This window comes from Euleptes europaea, chromosome 1, assembly GCF_029931775.1.
Source record: "Euleptes europaea isolate rEulEur1 chromosome 1, rEulEur1.hap1, whole genome shotgun sequence".
NCBI lineage: Eukaryota > Metazoa > Chordata > Lepidosauria > Squamata > Sphaerodactylidae > Euleptes > Euleptes europaea.
In genome coordinates this window covers 130,128,701-130,149,058 of record NC_079312.1, presented here as the reverse complement: position 1 = coordinate 130,149,058, position 20,358 = coordinate 130,128,701, and the positions used below count along the sequence as shown (strand labels likewise).

General features: G+C 44.0%; 1 protein-coding gene across 1 annotated transcript; it reads right to left on the bottom strand.

The window, feature by feature from the left end:
• Positions 1-234: 234 nt before the first annotated feature.
• RSAD1 (radical S-adenosyl methionine domain containing 1) lies at positions 235-11,935 on the bottom strand. Its single transcript, XM_056861914.1, has 9 exons — positions 11,807-11,935; positions 6,301-6,434; positions 5,573-5,777; positions 4,078-4,443; positions 3,309-3,372; positions 2,931-3,078; positions 848-902; positions 456-559; positions 235-357 (listed from the first exon to the last, which is right to left on the bottom strand). Exons 1-9 carry the CDS (start codon positions 11,933-11,935, stop codon positions 243-245), a joined length of 1,320 nt encoding a protein of 439 aa, XP_056717892.1. The 3' UTR covers positions 235-242.
• Between the last annotated feature and the right edge of the window lie 8,423 nt (positions 11,936-20,358).

Below are 20,358 nucleotides of genomic sequence, written 5' to 3'. Positions count from 1 at the left end.
ACAATCTTACACATTGGTAACAAGAGGCAAACAATTCTTCAACTTCTATATCCGATGATATGCAAGCACTATCGGCTCACCAACTTCATTTAATAACTAGCATGTTTCTCTGAATTCAGTGTTGCACCTGAAAAACTGCCAAGATTGCAAGCAATGTTCAAACACACTCTTCAGCCTCCAGCTCAGAGCATTCTCTTTCCCTTCTGCACTGTTGCCAGTTTGCAGACAGCAATGTATAGGCTTCAGGTCCCACCTGATGTTTCTTCTTTTTCTGCCCAAGCTTGCTGAAGTTGGCTAAGAAGCGTCAGCAGTAGAGTATCCAGCGCAGCCAGACCTTTCCAAGAACACCTGAGGCCCCTGCAGAAACCATTGATTCCCCCCCACAAATGACATGGATTAATCTTGCCCAACAAACAACCACTATGCTTCCCCGAGACACAACGGGTGGCCCTTACCTGTCGTCTAGAATCAGCAAGTCTTGCTCTTCCAACTCTTTTACTTCCTCTGATTCCCCAAACACATTCCACAGACTGAAAGTGGGGGCAAACTGAAGCCAGTGCTGTAAGCAGAAAATCCTGTTGTCAACACTGCCTCTTGGTATTTTGAGAATTTACAGCAGTCTGGAGTTGTTTACTCAGGTTTACCTATTTCATTTCCCCACTGCACATAACTGGCTGCTATTTAGGTAGAGAAACAACAAGGATAAGTCTGACTAAACATTACAGGGAATGGGGGATAGGATATGACACAGGGCTGCTATTTTCAGCAGCAGCTGAACAATGAATTTATTTCTGAGGTTGTGGGGGTGGGGGGGGGGAAGGATATGGAGATCATAGTAGAATCTTACCTGATGTGAAATTCCTACATCCATACGGAGTCCAAGCATCAGAACCTCTTCTAATCTATAAAAGCAACACAAGACAAAGTGCCTAGAACTCTCCAGTAACATAAGAACAGTCGTTTAGAAATCTGGCTGGGTACATTTTCACCAAAATATCCCAAGAGGCTTTCTTTTACAGGAAGACACATGCAGTAATGAGATTTCACAATAATATCAATGTACTTGGCATGTATTGAAGTGCGCTAGAATGTTCAAAGCATTCCACATACTTTTTTCCAGTAATCATTACAACAGCTAACCTTGCAAGGTAGGCTGGTATTATTTATTTAAAACATTTATATGCTGCCATTCAAACCCAACTCAGGATTTCAAAGGTGGTGAATATTGAAGACGAAGAAGATGAAAAAGAACGGGCTTTTATACCCCACTTTTCTCTATCGTAAGGAGTCTCAAAGCGGCTTACAATTGCCTCCCCCACCCAACAGGCACCTTGTGAGGTAGGTGAGGCTGAGAGAGTTCTGAGAGAACTGTGACTAGCCCAAGATCACCCAGCAGGATGCTTGTGGAGGAGTAGGGAATCAAACCTGGTTCTCCAGATTAGAGTCCGCCGCTCTTAACTACTACACCACGTTGGCTCTTTCAAACATAACATTTAAAATACAAATATTTTATATATAAAACAAATATATATAAATACCTATAAACACACAAATAGGGAAGAGGGCTTATAAGAGTTAGTGAGAGAATGCAAACCAAGAAAGGCCAGCAAAAGACAACTACAGAGGTACACAGAAGAATCTTCCTGAAGAGGGAGTTCTGAAGTTTGGTGCCATGATCAAGAAGGCCATTTCTTGGGCTGCCACCCATCTAGCTTCAGATGGTCTGGGCATCTGAAGCAGGGACACTGGAGATGATCGGAATAGTCAGATAGGTTCATATGGGAACAGATATAGGCAGTCCTTAAGGTATGCTGACCCCAAGCTGAATAGGGCTTTAACGGTCAATACAAGCACCATTAAATTGGGCCCGGAAGCCAACAGGCAGCATTTTGTACCAACTGTAGCTTTTGGACTGTCTTCAAGGGCAGCTCCATGTAGACAGCATTGCAGTAATCTAATCCAGATGTTACCAGGGCAAGATCTTTCCTACCCAGGAACGACTACAGCAGGCTCACCATCCAAAGCTGGTGAAAGGTGCCCCTGGCCATCACTTTCACCTCTTTATCCAACAGGAGGCCCAGGCTGAGCAGCACCTGTTTTTTTCAGGTAAGTCAACCCCCATCCAGAACAGGAGACAACCCATTCCTAAATCAAACCGTCCCTATACTAATAAGCACCTCCGCTTTGCTCAGATTAAGTTTCAGTTTTTATCCTTCATCCATCCCGAAACTGCCTCCCAACCCCTGTTCACAGTTCCATAATTCCCTGGGATCTGCTAGAAGCATGAGATAGATGAGTGGCGTCTGCATATCTGTGGCAGCTCAGCCCAAATCTCTGGATGACCTCTCCTAGCGGCTTCACATAGGGGAGGGACTATAGCTCAGTGGTAGAGCCTCTGCTTGGCATGCAGAAGGTCCCAGGTTCAATCCCTGGCATCTCCAGTTAAAGGGACCAGGCAAGTAGGTGATGTGAAAGACCTCTGCCTGAGACCCTGGAGAGCCGCTGCCAGTCTGAGTAGACAATACTGACTCTGATGGACACAAGGTCTGATTCAGTATAAGGCAGCTTCATGTGTGTTCATGTTAAAAAGCATGGAGGACAAGATGGAACTTGCGGGACTTTGTAGACCAGACGCCAGGGGGCCAACAGCAATCCCCCAGCACCATTCTCTGAAACCTACCTTTGAGGCAGGACCAAAACCTCCACAAAACAGTGCCTACCAGTATTATAAACCCACATATCAGAGGAGAGGCTTTGGCTCAGCAGTTGTGGCAGGCCTAAGGCAACTACCGAGTTTATAGCAAAGCAAAAATTTGAAGTGAAGATTTTCCCAGGTTATCCACTAACATTCTAGCTTTCAAAAACACCATGGAAGTATATGGAAAATATATGAGAAACCCAACCTTGAAGCACTTCCCTGTTAGGCTTACCTGTCCAGTTTACTCAGTGCAGTCCGCTTTCGGGTCCCATGACCAAAGGCCCGCACCTCCTTCATCCATATATCTGGCTCCAGGGTCTGTATCCTGGCCTCTTTATGGGTTTTGCCATCTCCCCATGGCACAAACCTCCCATGGGCTCCTAGGACAGAGGCAGTAATCACTGTGATTTATCCCTCATCTCTAGATAAAATAGGCATGAAAAATAATCATTGTATGGCTAACCAGCAGTAGTTAATTGCTCAGAGATGGCTTGCAACATCGTTCCCAAACTCCTCCTGTTTATCTGCAAAGTACTTCAGGGAACCCAACCTAGGAAGCTGTTCTGACAATACAGCACTTGGTCTGTATTATCTCCCCATGCATACTTACCTGGTCCAAGCCCAATATATTGACTGCCTTGCCAGTAGGACAGGTTATGTGCACTAAGTGCTCCCTGGAGGGGGGGAAAAACATAAGAACATAAGCCTCTAAGAGACTGTTCTGAATGCAAGTATTACCAGACACTGGGCAGCCTTCAGTAACTGATTCCTAAGGACACTGAGCAGCTCACTTGGTCCAAAATTGTTTAAAGCTAAGCCTTCCTTTTTCTGGGAGAAGCATCCTCACCCACTCTTAGATGAGAACCTGGTGTTTCTTGTCTCCTTACTCACTCTGTCTTCCGCTACCAGCTAGGCCTCCATCAAACATGCTCACTTCTTGTTAGGGTACTCTCAGGGTTCCAGTGTATTAAGACAACATTGTTTATACCAGAGGTTCCCAGCCTTTTAGAGCTTGTGGAATTTTGGAATTTTGACACAGGGTGGTGGGCGCAAAGAAAAATGGCTGCCATGGAAGGCTGAGCCACACAGAGGAAGCCGAAGTACAGGTGAGAAGAGGGGTAATTTTAAAAACTGAGAAAGAAGAGCGAGAGAGAATAAACCACTGAAACAACATTATTTTAATCTGCCTTAGCCAATCTGATCTCCAGTGGCCCTGCTGGGCAAATGCCCCACCTGGCCCATCCACTTTCTAAAAACCATGTTGGGTACCCCTGCTTTACATTCATAATACCCCCCCCCCAATTTTAGCATCATGAACTACTTAATTGCTTTAGCTTCTTCCTCTTTACTTAGGCTACACAGAACAGGAAAAGACTTACATTTCTAGCAAAACTGGAGACCTCATACTGACGAAAACCTGAATCCTGCAGAATGTGCCGTGCACACTCATACATCTCTGCTACTACATCCACATCTGGCGTGGGCAGGTAACCATGGTAGACCTGTTTGAAGAGAGAGGTACCCCTCTCCAGGGTCAGCTGGTAGAGAGAGAGATGGTCATCACACACGGAGAGCAACCTCTGCAAATTCTGGACCCATGAGGTAACTGTCTGACCCGGGAGACCAAAGATGAGGTCAACAGATGTATGGCCTGGAAAGAGTCTCTTGGCTTCTTCTAAAGTTCTCAAGGCCTCGGATGCTGTGTGGTTCCTTCCAAGGAGCTTCAGGTCTGCATCATTAAGGGACTGTGTGGGAGAAAAAAAAGAGAATGTATGGCTCCCTTTTAAGAGGAATAATAGGAAAGTAAGAGTCTTGGGGAAAGGCATAAATTGGGTAGGGTATCTATGGAATAGCTAAAAAAAGTGGCCATTGTCCAGCCATCCAGTTGCAAAGACTTAAGGGCACTTAAGGTGCTGAAAAAAGATCCAGAGATGACACCAGGCACAGAGGAATGGAGTTCCATAGTCAGGAGATGACAGCTGAAAAAAGCCCTATCTTCATGGCCTCCGCACCTTTGAAGGGCAGGAATCAAAACGTAGGGCCTGTGACAATGAAGACAGCATCTATACAGTACTATATGGGTGGAGTTAATCTTTTAAATTCCCAGGTCCTAGCTGTATAGGGCTTTACATGTGAGAACCAGCACTCTGAACAGACGTGTTCCTCTGCATATAAACATGGCCTGCATTATACCATGCATAAAGCCAAGTTTGAAGCCTAGCTCCTTAGACTGGTGGAACTTCCTCCAGCCTAAGGTATAATACCACCCCTTGAATATGAGAATCAGCTCTGGGCTTGTGTAAAAGAACTAAGTGCCTTTATTTTCCTACTGTACCAACAATTTTCTATTCCCCATAGCTTGAAAGGAAAGTCTGAAAGTGGGTAGTGTCGGCTGTAAGATTAAGAAACAAGTGGGTTAAGACAGACAAGTCAGGGCCTCAGAACACAACATGCTACTTTACAGTCTCCCTTTCTTTCAGGGCTTCCCCTCTTGTCAAATTTAGATTAAAAAAATGGATATGGCAAGATTACAGATTCACCAAGGAGGAATCTTCCCACATTTGTGGCTGGGATAGTTTTACCTTCACCAGCTGCATGAGACCAGCTTTTTTGCATGAGTTATTCTGAGGTATTTGTCCTGTAAGTAGTATGTTATGTTATATATCAGTTTTCTACCTGTCTAGTTAAGATTCTGCAGTTGAGAGATGGTGGTTGAAGCAAGAGAGAAGGTGTGGCACTAGATGACATTTTGGTCTCTTTCAGCTTTCCAGTTCCACGTAATAAAGTTTATTACAATTTGAGTAAAAGAGTTTAAGCATAAGTTAGGCTTTCTTCAACATACAGTTTTAATTTTATTGGCACAGAGTTTCTCACCTGTATGCCAATGGAGAGGCGGTTGACACCAGCTCTCTGGAACTCTGCAAGGCGTGAAGCATCAGCTGAAGTGGGGTTGGCTTCCAATGTGATCTCTGCACCTTCTGCTAAATGGGCACATTGAGAGATGCTGTCCAGGACATCACCAACTGTGAGTGGGCTGGCCATGCTTGGTGTCCCTCCACCAAAAAATACTGAAGTAATTCTGCAAAGCCACGGTAAGAGACAAGGAGACACATGAGGAAACCAATGTTGAGCCACTGGGGTGTTTGCCAGGTTTGCCACAGAGAATAATTTTTTTGTCATGAAATTCCTCTGATTCCTATAGGTTGTCACTGAAATCGCTGCCTTCAGGGTGAAGAGCATTACTATAAAACATTCCAGTGGAGCAGCTGTGTAAGGTCTCTTAAAGCAAAATTAAACGAGTCCAGTGGCACCTTAAAGACCTATGAAATTTATTCCAGCATAAGCTTTCATGAGTCAGTTGAAGTAAACTCTGGCTCACAAAAGCATATGCAGGAAAATATTTTGTACATCTTTAAGGTACCGTTGGACTCCTATTTAATTTTAGAATTAAATGTGTTGGCCCCATTCCTGTAAGTTCTGACACAATAACTGCCAAAGGCTTAGTTATAAAACTCCACCTGCCATTCATTCCCAACCCTTCCAATCCCCAGCTATGAATCGTAACTTATAGAACTGTCCTTATCTCTTTGCGTTGAACCAACCTCTGGACTTGGCTGAGCTGAATCAAGGTTTTGGCCTCCTGAATGAGGCAGTCTCTCATTCCTGGCTCATCAATGCTACGGGGAATGTACTTGTTGAAGTTGCAATAGCTGCAGCGTTTTTCACAGTAAGGCCACTAGAAGGTCAAGAAAAAAAATAATTTTACTTAAACAGCAAAAAAGTCTTCTAGTGTTTCCATCCAGCTATGAGGGCCAACAAACACTCAACCTATGAAAAGGCAGAACAGCGTGCCTTTTATTTTATTTATTTAAATCTGTACCCTATTCTATCTTACAATTTCATAGTACTTGGCATGTTTTAAAAAAGATAACATTCAAAATGCAAAATATATTATATTACACTGTGGATATACCCCAAATCACAACATAAAGGTGATTCTAACAAGGTGGAGAGAACAGTACAAGCTACTTTGGGTCCCCACTGGGGAGAAAGGCTGGATTTAAATAAAGTAAGTAAATAAGATGTTGAATCTCTAGTTTGGCTTAAAGTTGAGGGGCTTTCTACAGCTCTGGAACAGCTTTAAAATACACCATATGTGTTACCTCACTATGTGGTTTTGGTCTGCAGATTACATACCGGTAGTTAAAGGGCACTTCCATTTATTTTTCAAGAATTCAGTGTGTCATGAGGTAATACATTTCAAATTTATAAACAGAAAATAATGTTCAGGCATCATCCCCAAAATGAATTATCCTCAGGGAAGGTGTGAGAGATGGTAGAAGTGCTGCTTGAGGCAAGATGGTTTTGTATACTTCCTGTGACAACGCCCCAGGATATTGTCAATCTAAAAATAAATCCAGTACAAAGCTTGGAGGGGTCCTGACCTCTTATTTGAATTAGGGGTGCATCGCAGTATCCATAATGCCATTCCAAGGCAGGCCTAATTCACAGAAAGTCAGCACAAGTGGTATTCTAGGGCCACACAGATAATGAAGCTAATCTCTGTGTGTGTAAAGTGCCGTCAAGTCGCAGCTGACTTATGGCGACCCCTTTTTGGGGTTTTCATGGCAAGAGACTAACAGGTGGTTTGCCAGTGCCTTCCTCTGCACAGCAACCCTTGTCTTCCTTGGTGGCCTCCCATCCAAATACTAACCAGGGCTGACCCTGCTTTACTTCTGAGATCTGACGAGATCAGGCTAGCCTGGGCCATCCAGCTCAGGCTAACCTACACCTGAAGCTAATCTACACACCCAAAAATATCACAAGGTAAAATCACATACTACACACTGCAGTAGGTGGAGAAGGAGGAGGCTTCACATCTTTGAAAGCTCTGTCATACAGGGGGGGGGGGGGAACTATCTGAACATGGAAAACTAACATGTTTCGGAACAAACTAGGCCAAATTCCTTTCTTCTGACCTAGTTTCTATGCCCAGGATTTTGGTTTTCACATAGGGAGCATTGAAAGAAGCAATTCCTCACCTTTAATCTGAAACCTTATGACTAAGAAGTACCAAGTAATGTTATGAATGAAGAGCTTGGCTCTTCACGAAACAAAACAGGAGAGACAACCAAAAGTGGAATAGTTGAAAAGAGTACTGACAGTTGAGTATGAGAGACCAATGTTCAGGATTCGGAATAAAATGCTGGCCTACAATGCCATCTGGAGTCTGTTCAAAGAAATTTCTCAGAGAGAAGTAATCTTTTGAAGGTGCCTGACACAGGGCCTCTCTTTATCTACTTTAAACTCCTACTCTCCCTTAACGATATCCTCAAGCGACTGCAGTGTCAAAACAGCTGCTCTTATTTTATGTTCTCTTTCACTCAAAGCAGGACGCTGACATGTTAATGAATTATTACAATCTTTTATTACTTACGTTTTTACAGACTATGGATAAAAGGCTGGCTGTAACAAAAGAAGTCAGCAGGGCTTACAACAGTCACATTGCTTAAATCAGAGGAACTGATTTGCCTGTGGGTAGTATTCAAATTTTGAAAACATGCCATGGGTACCTCCACAAAACAGCTGCCACGGGGCATCACCAACCACAACATCATCAATATCGGGGCTGGAGCCAATCACAAAATGTTGTAAGGGCCCAGGCCAAGCATTCTTGCGACAGAGGAAGCTACTTTTGAACAGGTACTCCCTAAAGATTCAAAGGGACTCCTGGGGCCTTCTGCAGCATCTCCTGATCCACTGAGGGGGAAGAAAACCAGGATTGGCTCTTTGCTTTGTGGAAGAGATGCTTTGCAGGAAGACAGATTAAGATACCAGGAAACACATTGGCAAACACAATGGCGATCACAGACTTATATTAACAATTTGTATAGGCTGCAGAAATTCTACTATTTAGTGCTATCCTTTTGTATAAGAATTGGATTTTTATTTGTCAATTCAAGGATTTTAGAGTGACCCTGCTACATATTTGCAATGATTGGGGAGGGGCTGTGTCTCAGTGATAGAGCATCTGCTTGGCATGCAGAAGGTTCCAGGTTCAATCCCTGGCATGTCCAGTTAAAGGGATTAGGCGAGTCGGTGGTGTGAAAAACCTCTCTGCCTGAGACCCTGGAGAGCCACTGCCAGTCTGAGTAGACAATACTGACTTTGACTGAGGGTCTGATTCAGTATAAGGCAGCTTCATGTGTGTTCGTGTGTGATATGAGTTTTTTTAAAAACTGCTATGGCCTAGAATTAAGGCACCTTATACAACCTATTCTAAATATTAAGATTCTTGACTATTCTCAAAATTACAGTAAGCAACTTAGGGAGCCAGGGGAAAAGGAAACAGTTTGAGTTTTTAGGAACAGGGTAACACCAGCTGTTGAGAATTCAAATCAAAGCTAAAACCTTAAATCTCAATCTAGACCAGAGGAATATACAAACAGTTGGTGTTGGTCTAAGATCTGGGAGACCCAGGTTTGAACCCCCACTCTGCTATGGAAGCTTGCTGGATGACCTCAGGCCAGTCACACACACTCAGCCTAACACCCCACAGGGTTGTTGAGAAGATAAAGAACGTAAGCCATTTTGGGCACCCATGGGGAGAAAGGCAGAGTATAAAGAAAGCAAATAAATAAAAAGGAGTACTGGTATGATGTGCTATCAAAGGTTTTTTCTTGTCGGCAGACAAACTACGGCAAGCTTGAATGTTTTCCGCAATTTGATCATATTTTTAAATAATTTTCAGAAGAATGGATCACACAACCTTCTTGCCTCGTGCCCCCTCCCCCCGCCATTCCACCTTGTAATCCACTTTCTGTATTTCCCTTCATGGAATGTCTAGAAGACTGGACGCACTGCTTCCCATAACGGTAAATGCTTTTTATCTCCTTTTCAGATTTAGAACAAAGGACTTTAGAGTAATAAAAAAGCAGCCCCCAGAAAAGAGTCCTGTTTAAGCAACTATTTTGAAGTCTACCCTGCTTTCTTCCTTTCATGAAAGGGGTGGGTGGGGTGGAGAGGTATCCCAGGACATTGCTGCCTCATATATCAAAGCAGTTTGTCTCCTAAGAAGACAGCAATATACCAATACTCCAATACATCTCCCCAAAGAACAATCGCATTTAAGACCAGGCTTCATTGTGGAAATAACATTATAAGTTACTGAGACATTTACAGTTCTGATCACTATCTTTCCTACCAAACGACTGCGTAGGGCTAAGAAGCACAGTCCTTTTTTGCTTTCTATGCAAACTACTGGCAAATCAGGCCGGACCCTTTGCCACTCACTCAGCCCATAGGGTCTTCCCTCCAGTCTCCCAGCACGTCTAGCCAGAGTGCTTGAGCTATAAAAGCAGCATGGGCTGAAGTGAGAAACAAAAATCCTCAGCGGGTCAGCTGAGATGGGAAAGAAGTAGGGTTGCCCGCTCCAGGTTGGGAATTACCTGGAGATTGTTGGGGTAGAGCCTGAGGAGGGCGGGGTTTGGAGAGGGGAAGGGACGTCAATGCCATAGAGTCCAATTGCCAAAACGGCCATTTTCTCCAGGGGAACTGATCTCTATTGACTAGAGATTTGTTGTAATAGCAAGAGATCTCCAGCTACTATCTGGAGGTTGCAATCCAAAAAGAAGGCACCTCCGTGCTAGTACCGTAGGTTAAGAAAAAATAGCATAGGAGTCTCCAAGTACAAAAGTATCAAAATGCTTATTGGTGTTTAAACATATAACATCTACAGAACACAGTGGGATACATAAACATAGATTTTTGAGAATATATACAATATATACACGTGTGAGTTTGATGCAGTCTCTGCAATACAAATTGGTGTTGAAATCTTCTGGGTATATGTCTCTCAATTGATCTTCAACAAGTCCATGAATGGTACAATATTCCCCAAAAGATGCTTTTTTTCTTGGGGAAAAGATGGGGGACGGCCATTTCAGATTCTTTTCTTCAGCCCCATTTAAAGTTCCATTTTCAGTTGTAAAATAATCAGTTATATATCACACACAGTATTCAGTTCCGCATAGGATACTCTTCAAAGTTTAACTATTTGGCTACACCGGAGTTCCCAACCTTTTTTTGACCAGGGACCACTAGGACTTTTTTGTTCGGTGCAGGGACCCCAAGGTTCAAAATAAAAATTCCGATAATTTGAAAATAAACTTTAATATAACTGTTAGTTAAACATTAAACTTAGAATAATATCTGAATATATATTTTTATAATAGAGAACTTTTAATTGAAAATATTAATTTATTATGGGTTTATAACTTTGTTTTGCGGACCTTAATTTAGTTCTCGCGGACCCCTGGGGGTCCGCAGACCCCCGGTTGGGAACCAGCAGGCTACACTTTGAAGAGTATGCTACGTGGAACTGAATACTGTGTGTGATATATAATTGAAGGTCAATTGTACTTGGAGACTCCTGCGCAATTTTTTCTTAAAACTATCTGGAGTTTGGCAACCCTAGAACAAAGGGATCAACTCAAGGGATTAAAATGAGGGCACCGGTGGCTACCTCCTGAGCTAACATCATTGGCTCACTACGAGAGAAGGGGAGAGGACGTCAGTGCGATTTTCCTATTAGCACTTCTCTCCCTAGGAACCCGCAGCTTTCCCCGCCGTTCTCTGCACCGGCAGGGAGAGGATTGACACCCTCGCTCGCCCCGCCCCCTGGCACATGCGCAGAGCGTGAAAAACAAGCTGATGCTGTAGCCCCTGAGCAGGCGTGGCCTGGTTTTGGGCTCGGGTGTACGCCGCAGAGAAAGGAGGTAGACCGTTGATGCCCAAAGCACCAAAGTTAGCATTAGCTAATTAGCATTAGCTAATTAGCATTAGCTGTTAACTACGAATTAGCATTAGCTAATGTTAACTACGAATTAGCATTAGCTGTTAGCTACGAAGCTGCTAGACTTTCAGGAATCCAGACTGAAGCCCCGAGCCTCAGAAGCTTTACTTCAGGGTCACTCCGGATCGTCCCGTCCGTTAAACGGCACGACGGGCCTCACGGCGCCTGCGCAAGAGTTTGAAAGGCGCATGCGCAAACCCAAGTAAGCTTGCTTTCCGCGATTTTCTCTCTCTACCAAGCGGGCGAGGACTCACGTGGACGTAGAGAGCGGCTTGCTTCTCCGGCGCCAGGGGGCGGAGTCGGGCCAGGCTCCGTGGCGCGGCGGGTCGGGCCCTGCGCAGACCCGCGGCGGTCCTGGCGCGCAGTTGGCGCAGGGTGCGCATTCTGCTGTCGAGCGCAGCTCCGCTGAGCGCGGCTTGCTCGGCGATTCCCCTGGAGCCCAAGACCCGCCCCTGTCTAGGAAAGGGGAGGGAGGAAGAACGGCCCGACGCCTATGGGGAGAGGGGAAGGCGCGTTTCCTCCCCTCCGCTCAGCCCCGGTTGTCGAAGGGAGGATTCAGCCCGACAGCGTGCGGACTAGTCACACAAGCGCATCTAAGCAACTTTTTAATTTCCTTTACAAAGAAACTGATACACGTTAATTGGGAGTCTCTTTGGGAACTAGTCTAGCTAGGGTTGCCAACCTCCAGGTGCTAAACCAAAAAATGCACTGATAAGTAGATAAGCTGTATAAAAAAGTAATACCGAGCTCAAGAATTTTCTATGAAAGCTATATTCTTAACAGTGAGTATGTGCAAAAGTGCTAAACAACAATAAAGCGACAAATGAAACTTAAAGATATATACAACAAATAAATTACAACAAGTCAAGGAGACACACAATAGCTGTACAAAATGCTGCAATGCGCTACAATGTTCTATGCGGCAACTAGGCTTGCAAGGTAGGTGGAAGATGCATAGTTATCACGGATAATGTCCGTAATTTTCGTTTTTCCTTTCGCTTCAGGTTGAAGTAGTGTGTAGGAACGAAGAAAGGAATGGGACGAAGAAAGGAACGGAACATGGTCCGGATGTCCCAAACGTTTTCACTGCCTACCAGGGCAGCTTCATCAGCTATTCGTTCACAAAAAGACAATGCTCCTAGAAGTGGAAAGATCATTCATTAAAATTTCATCTTACTCTGCGCAGACAAGGCTGTTCCACTATCAGATGCTTCACTTTATTGTTGTTTAGCACTTTTGCACATACTGTTAAGAATATAGCTTTCATAGAAAATTCTGGAGCTTGGTATTACTTTTTTATACAACCTCCAGGTACTAGCTGGAGATCTTCTGCTATTACAACTGATCTCCAGCTGATAGAGATCAGTTCACCTGGAGAAAACGGCTGCTTTGGTAATTGGACTCTATGGCATTGAAGTCCCTCCCCAAACCCCGCCCTCCTCAGGCTCCACCCCAAAAATCTCCCACTGGCGGCGGAGGGACCTGGCAATCCTAAGTCTCACTGAAAAGGCAATCATAAATACATTAAGTACTAACTGGAAGGGCATCCACCATGTATTTGTTGGATTTTTATCTTGCCTGTGAGCCACAGGTTGGCTCTCAAAACAGCTGGCAATTTTTTTTTTTAACCTGTACCTTACAATAGCCCTGGCCTGGATGGCCCTGGCTAACCTAATCTTGTCAGATCTTGGAAGGTAAGGAGGGTCTGCCCTGGTTAGTACTTGAATGGGAAGCCACCGAGGAAGCCCATGGTTGCCACACAGACAGGCAATGGCAAACCACCTCTGCTCATCTATTGCTGTGAAAGCCTCATGAGAAGTTGGTATAAATTGGTTGCAACTTGATGCCGTTTTCTATCACCACAAATACCAAATGCACCTCTGGGAGATGTGAGGTCAGGGTCTGATCCCTCTGATGGCCTCAGAGATGATAAGTGAAAACCCTACAAGGTCATCATAAGTCAGGTGTGACTTGATGGCACTTTACAGAGAGGGGAGGGGCTGTGGCTCATTGGCAGAGCATCTGCTTGGCATGCAGGAAGTCCCAGGTTCAATCCCTGGCATCTCCAGTTAAAGGGACCAGGCAAGTAGGTGATGTGAAAGACCCCTGCCTGAGACCCTGGAGAGCCGCTGCCAGTCTGAGTAGACAATACTGACATTGATGGACCAAGGATTGAGTAGAAGGCAGCTTCTTGTGTTATCTATCTAATCTATCTAATACTAATTGCTATATCATATATTATTGTATGTGTGCACTTGGTGGAGTGTTGCACAGGGCATACAGTAACAGCGCATTCCTGAGAGGAATGCCTGCGCCGGGCTTAGGCGGCAACCCGGCAGGGGGCTGTGGCGGCGGCCAGGGACCAGCATCCAGGCCTGCATGCTGGCGCTGGGGCCACACACGCCGGCGTGCGCCTTCCAGGTGCTAGCGTTGTGGGCCTTTGCGCCAGCGGAGGCCTTCGTCGGACTCCAAGGGCCTTTGGGTCGAGCCGCCGGTGTGGTTCAGGAATGGGCTGTAAGTAGTCATGTGGGTCTTGTGGTTGCTGGTAAATGTGAACGTGGCTTTCTGGAAGCCACAGAGTGAGTACCACTGCCTTAAATAGCTTCAACTAAGCAGCAGATGGCACACCTATATTATCTATTAGGCCTGTTGATACATGTAACCACAAGAGAGCAACCTTATCATTTGAAAGTTCTGCTTGGAAATAATTCTGCTGGCTTTCTCCCAAGTCAGAAAGCTGAATGGGATAGAAATCACATACGAAGGGAACAAAAACTAACCTTCCTTCTTTCTCTGAAGTAACTGATTTTCATTACAAGTTGAGAGTGGGATGATAACGGAAAATTGATTGTGAGGGAGAAGTGTTCAAGTGGGGAGTTCCACCACACCATGGTTAGTATTTTTGACTCCTTCCATAGGATCAGAAGAATCAGTATAAGGCAGAACTGTTTAAGAGGGCCTTTGGTTCGGCTTGTTGTGTTGTTTCTCACACTGGTATTTTATTTGTTTTAATAAATATTTCCAGCTGGTCCTGGAATAAATTGTGTTAACCTAACTCTGAATTGTTAATGAATAATTGCACTTCTTAATTATCGATCTATTATCTATGAATAATTACACTTTTGACACTTGTCAAAAGTATTTTAAAAATACTGAGCATGATCTCTAAATGTTTCAAATTCACAAGTAAATTCTTCAATATTTAAGTCCTCTGAATTTTTTTTTTGCCAAATGTGCTGCAGACACCATTAAGTCTGTGCTATTCTCGTTCTGTCTTTAGGAGGCAGTTGAAGATCGTTTTATTTAGGACTGCACTTGGTTAAGTTTACTAGTAGTTGTGAATTGTGATTTTTATGTTTTTATGTATTATATCTATGTTGTAAGCTGCCTTGAGCTCTGTAAGGAAAAGGCAGCTAATACATTTTTAAATAATAAAAAAATCACACTTTACAGTGAACAGGCTTTCCAAATGGAGTAATGGTTAATATGTCAAGACCAGATATCAGCATCTGTAAATTAATAGACAAGTTAAATTATGCAGGTACAGTAATCTGCCCTAGCTAACTTTGGGAGGAGATAGTTCAGAAGTGCCTCTGTATGCGGGCCTTTTCTCTATTCCAACACAGATTTAAAAAAACAGTTTCTCTAAAATTATGTTAAATATTAAGGCCGGCCTATGTATGCAAACAGCTCTATACCCTCTCCCTACACACACGTTTAGGTATGTAGCCATGCAACTATATGGTGAAATCCTAACAAGATCCAAAAAGTGAAAATACACAGTAACAGACATTTCCAAGATTGTGATATTTGGGGAAGCTGGAATTGCTGCAGTTTCTATGGATATCTTCCCCTCCATCCATGCAGTTGTGTATATGCAGTCATACATGGTAGCACTGAGACAGAAAAAAAGCATTGACTCAAATGTGTGAGACAGGAAGAGTGTGGGTTTCACACACTGGCAACAAAGCTGTGGACAGAGAAAATGTCCCATGGATAACGACAACTTTTCCCAAGACACCTTGGTGTTCATCACTAGAAATCCAGCCATGAACACTCAAGTGCCAACATTTAGACCAGTTCCTTCCTGATCTTTGTAGACCACAACATATCTATATCCCAGTTTTTCTTCAGTAGAGGGGAAGGGCTGAGCAATTCATCCACACTCTCAGGCCACACTAATTAAAAAACAATCCAAGCAACTGTGATTAGATGGGGTCCTGGTAACATCCTAAAATCGAACTGGAAAACTAGGCGAGACTGTTACGGTGGAGGCAAGTGACTTGATCCGCAAAATGCCTTGCAAATGTGTCACAGCGAGCTACCAAGAGTTCCAACTCAACTTCATCAGGGGTCAGATTTTAAAGCCCCCCCCCCCCCATGACTTGGAACAGTCCTTCCACATGGATTTGCCCAGACACAACAGTGGCAGAGAAGTTTGTCTACTTTGCTACCATCACCATTGCTGAGTATGCTTGATAATGAACTGAAATGCATATTCGGTCATGCTCATCCTAGGTTTCCTCCACCTACACTCTAGCCATCTTCCAGTTCATTTCATTGTTCCCAGCTCTTCAGTAAATTAAGGGGGTAAATGAGCTCTACGAGACTGAACAGGGGTGTCTGGGAGCAAATGTTGTAACACCTCAAGTGATTTCCTGACTCCAGAGGTTGATCAGGCATTAATAGGAGTGCATGCCATGCCGCTTGGAGCCAGTGTGATATAGTGGTTAAGAACTGCGGACTCTAATCTGGACAACCGGGTTTGATTCCCTACTCCTCCGCATGAAGCCTGCTGGGTGACCTTGGGCCAGTCACAGTTCCCTCAGAACTCTCTCAGCCCACACAGAGGCAGGGCAATGGCAAACCACCTCCAAATGTCTCTTTCCTTGAAAACCCTATGGACTACCCTAGTGGAGTCGGGACCTATGAAATAAACAGCTTATCCAGCTGCCACCCATATTATATGGTACAAATCACTGTGCTGCACCATTTGGGCCTGCACAGCTATATTTATTACTAGTCCTTCAAACCCCTGTGATTCCCAAAATGTTAATCCATGTCCTGTCCAATTTCTGTGTTTGCACACGGCCTTTGACATAACCAAATGTAAAGGGCTGTTTGGTCAGAGAGTTCAGCCATGATCACATACGCAGTTAAAGCAAACATCTCTTCAAACTTTTGACATGTTCAGAGCTGTGTGTTTTCCATGCCTGTCTTGTGTGAAATGGATACTGGGTGCAGAACATATAATCATAAATGCTGTGGGATGCAATATAGGATAAAGTATGTAATCTTCAAGGTCAATATGGCTGGAAGAACGGGAGAATAAATTAATCATTTTTTTCTATAGGATGTGTGAGCATTCTCACACAAGACCTCTATCACAGCAGCAGAAAAAAACACTCACATGCTTGCACCTATGGCAACTGCAAACATGCTTGCAACTACGGCAATTACAATTTTATTTGTTTACTTATTAAGACATTTCTATACCCCTTTTGTCCCCAAAGGACCTTACTGAAATTTCCGAACCATATCAAATTAAACAATATAATTTAAACAAGCCAGGCAACAAACAACTAAAACATCCTGGGTGGGTCATATTTGTTGGGCTAGCAATAACTGTAACCTGTTTTTCTTCCAAAAAAGGTGACCCATACATATTCAACTTAAAATATATATTTATACCAGCAAGAGAACATTTCAGATGTAGAGAAGTGCCATGCTATAATTGACATTTGACATCATCAAGTATCCGCCCCTGCCTTTCTATACCACATCCTGCAGAGAATGGGAAGAAATTCTCAATATGGAAAAACCAAACCAGATTGCAGTTTCTTCATTAGTGGCCTTAGATTCACATCTCCATTGCAAAAAGATTTGGGGGAAGCGGTTTCTGCTGATGCTGCATGAAGAAAGAGAAGTGGCGAGATGATGGGGGCTGACTTCCTTCTAGTAGTGACAGAGCGATGATCAACCTGATATTTCCCCAAACCACTTGATCCTCCTGGGAATTTCCTTCTCCCAGGCAAGCATTATAAAATAATGACAGCTGGAAGAAAAACAGCATCATCTATCCTTCCAGAGCAGGCAATGCTCATCTTTATGCTACAGGTAAGGAAAGAGGTCATCAGTGGGGCTGTGGGAGAATGGATATGAATTTGTTGGGGAAAGTAATTGTGACACGAAGCTGTTAAGACTGTAAAAGCACCTTTTTTGTTTGCATGCTGCCTGGAGAGGGTGAAATTACTTACGGAAGGGTTGATTTAAGGGAGAGATTCTTGGGAAATACTGATACTTTCCTACTGCCAGCATGACCCAATGCATGGCCATAACATGTCATGTGCAGTATCGGTTTACATGGCAAGATGACAGTGAACTTTGGATGAGTTGGAGTGGCTCTCATGCCTGTGTACTGTTGGGTTGTCTTTGGTATTAACATGCCGGTTATGCTGAGTATGCCCTAGGATAATCTCGCTATTAAAATCTCAAGAAAAGTTTGCCAGAGATCCGGCATGGTGAATCTTGCCTCTTGGCAAGGGTACAAGTACTTTGAAGAGTACAAAACTGGCCTAGCTCAGCCCAACGTGGACTAATTTTTTAAAAGAAACATAAAGCTTAAATAAATAAAAACGAATGAGGCCAATTTCCAGGTACTTTATCAAGGGAAACTACATGTTGTTCCATACTCTGCTTCACTATGTCACCCAAGGATAGAAAAGACCATAGCAATTTGCTTTCTCACCATTTGCACAAATGTCTTTAGATTAACATCTCGGGCATACACCATCAGCCACATCTCTACCATATGACAGTTAAAGCTTCTCTGGATGGGGCTACCATTCCATAGCCACTTCAGTGTGCATAGGCAGTTATGTATGGACTGGGGATGTGATGTGTATTACATAGCACAGATTTCATTCTAATATACTGATTCTAACTGGGATTTCTTATAGGGCAACAAATCTGTTCCTGGCTTTCTTCCTCACCAAGGCAGCAATTTCTCCCATGCAAGGGAATACAGCAGTGTGAACTCTTCCATGATAGTAGGTAACACAACCACTTGCAATTATTGCTGATGAACTTTAACAAACAAGTGTAGGTTTCTTACGGATGAGTTTCTTAACTGTATGCAATGGAAGGGCAATGAAAAGTGCACCGGTTGTCTTTCACGTTTTGGCTAAAAATATATTGCATATTTGAATATTGCAGTATACAAGTGATCACTTGTTCTGGAATGATAATGGCTGAATGCTCTGCTGAGGCAGATGAGTTCTAATTAGGAGCCATCTCACATATACTGGATGCCCATGTTTCTGGGCATGATTCAAATGGCTGGTTCTTACTTTAACAGTGCATTCCTAAGGAGAGTTACTCCAGTCTAAGCCCGTTGAAATGAATGGGCTTAGACTGGAGTAACTCTCCTTAGGAATGCACTGTTAGCCCCTAAACAGCTTAGGGCCAGGGTACTTGAAGGACTGCCTCCTTCCATATTGTCTAGCCTAATTAAGATCCTCTTCTGAAGCCCTGTTCTCTGTGCCTCTGCCTGCATAGGTGAGGAAGCAGGTGGCAACCAAAGGCAGGGCTTTTTCAGTGCTGGTATCTTGCCTTTGGAAAACCCTCCCTCTTGAGACTTAGCTGGTGCCTACCTTACTTTCCTACAGGCACCAGGCCAAAACATTTCTTTTAACCAATGCTTTTAACTGAGAACCTCCATCTCTTGTGGAATATGAATAGGCAATGGCTTTTCCCCAGCTAGGCTTTGGATCTTATTCCCCTCTCCGCTCTGTGCTCATTCAAGAACACCTAGGTTTCTTGGCTGATTGTTAGGATTGCCAACCTCCAGGCAGTATCTGGAGATCTCCTGCTATTACAACTGATATCCAACCGAGTTCAGTTCACCTGAAGAAAATGGCCGCTTTGGCCATTAGAATCTATGGCATTGAAGTCCCTACCCTCCTGTTCCCAAACCTTGCCCTCCCCAGGCTCTGCCCCAAAAACCTCCTGGCGAAGAGGGTCCTGGCAACCTTACTGATGGTGGCATGAGAGCTGTATGAATGAAAGACTGGGGGGAGAGCTTCCCCCCTCACTAAAATGTCCATGTGGAACCCTTTATCCAATATACAGTCGACATCACTGTTATAAAAGCCAGGGGCAAACTTGGAGGACCGGGCCCACCTCCCAATCTGAATGTAAGCCAATCTGAATGGCCCTGTCCATACATCACTTTTTTAAATCAATCTGAGCATGACCAAAACACACTGGGCTTTTATAGATCAGATAAATACAATATGCTTAAAAATTAATCATTCATGCACATTTCTGAGTGAAGTCCTGTCGATCTGATGAGGTTCTCTCTCTCTCTCTCTTTTTTTTCCAGTTACAAGTAAGGATCCAGAGTCTCAGCGGAGGCTCTGCTTCCATGGGTAGAGGCCACCCACAGCTGTAACATCCAAAACTGATGACAGGAAGATAACCAAGAAAACATGTCCTGACTCCGTCTCTTCCTACCCGGCTGTTACTCTAGAGATGGCAGCCTATGAAGGGAGCAAAGCAATTAAAGCCGCGTGCATAGGTTTTCAGTAGTAAGCCAATCTGTAATGGGAGTAGGACATCAGGAATGGTCACAGCAGTAGGGTCAACAACCACCTTGCAAAGCTAACAACAACAGCAGCAGCAACAACGAAACAGCTGGAGTGGTGCACTGCAGCCAGAGAACACATGGTTTGTCCATCATCTTCTGTGGCACAGTGTGGCATGGTTGGGAGGTGCCAAATGCTCCCGTAAAAAACACCATCCTTAG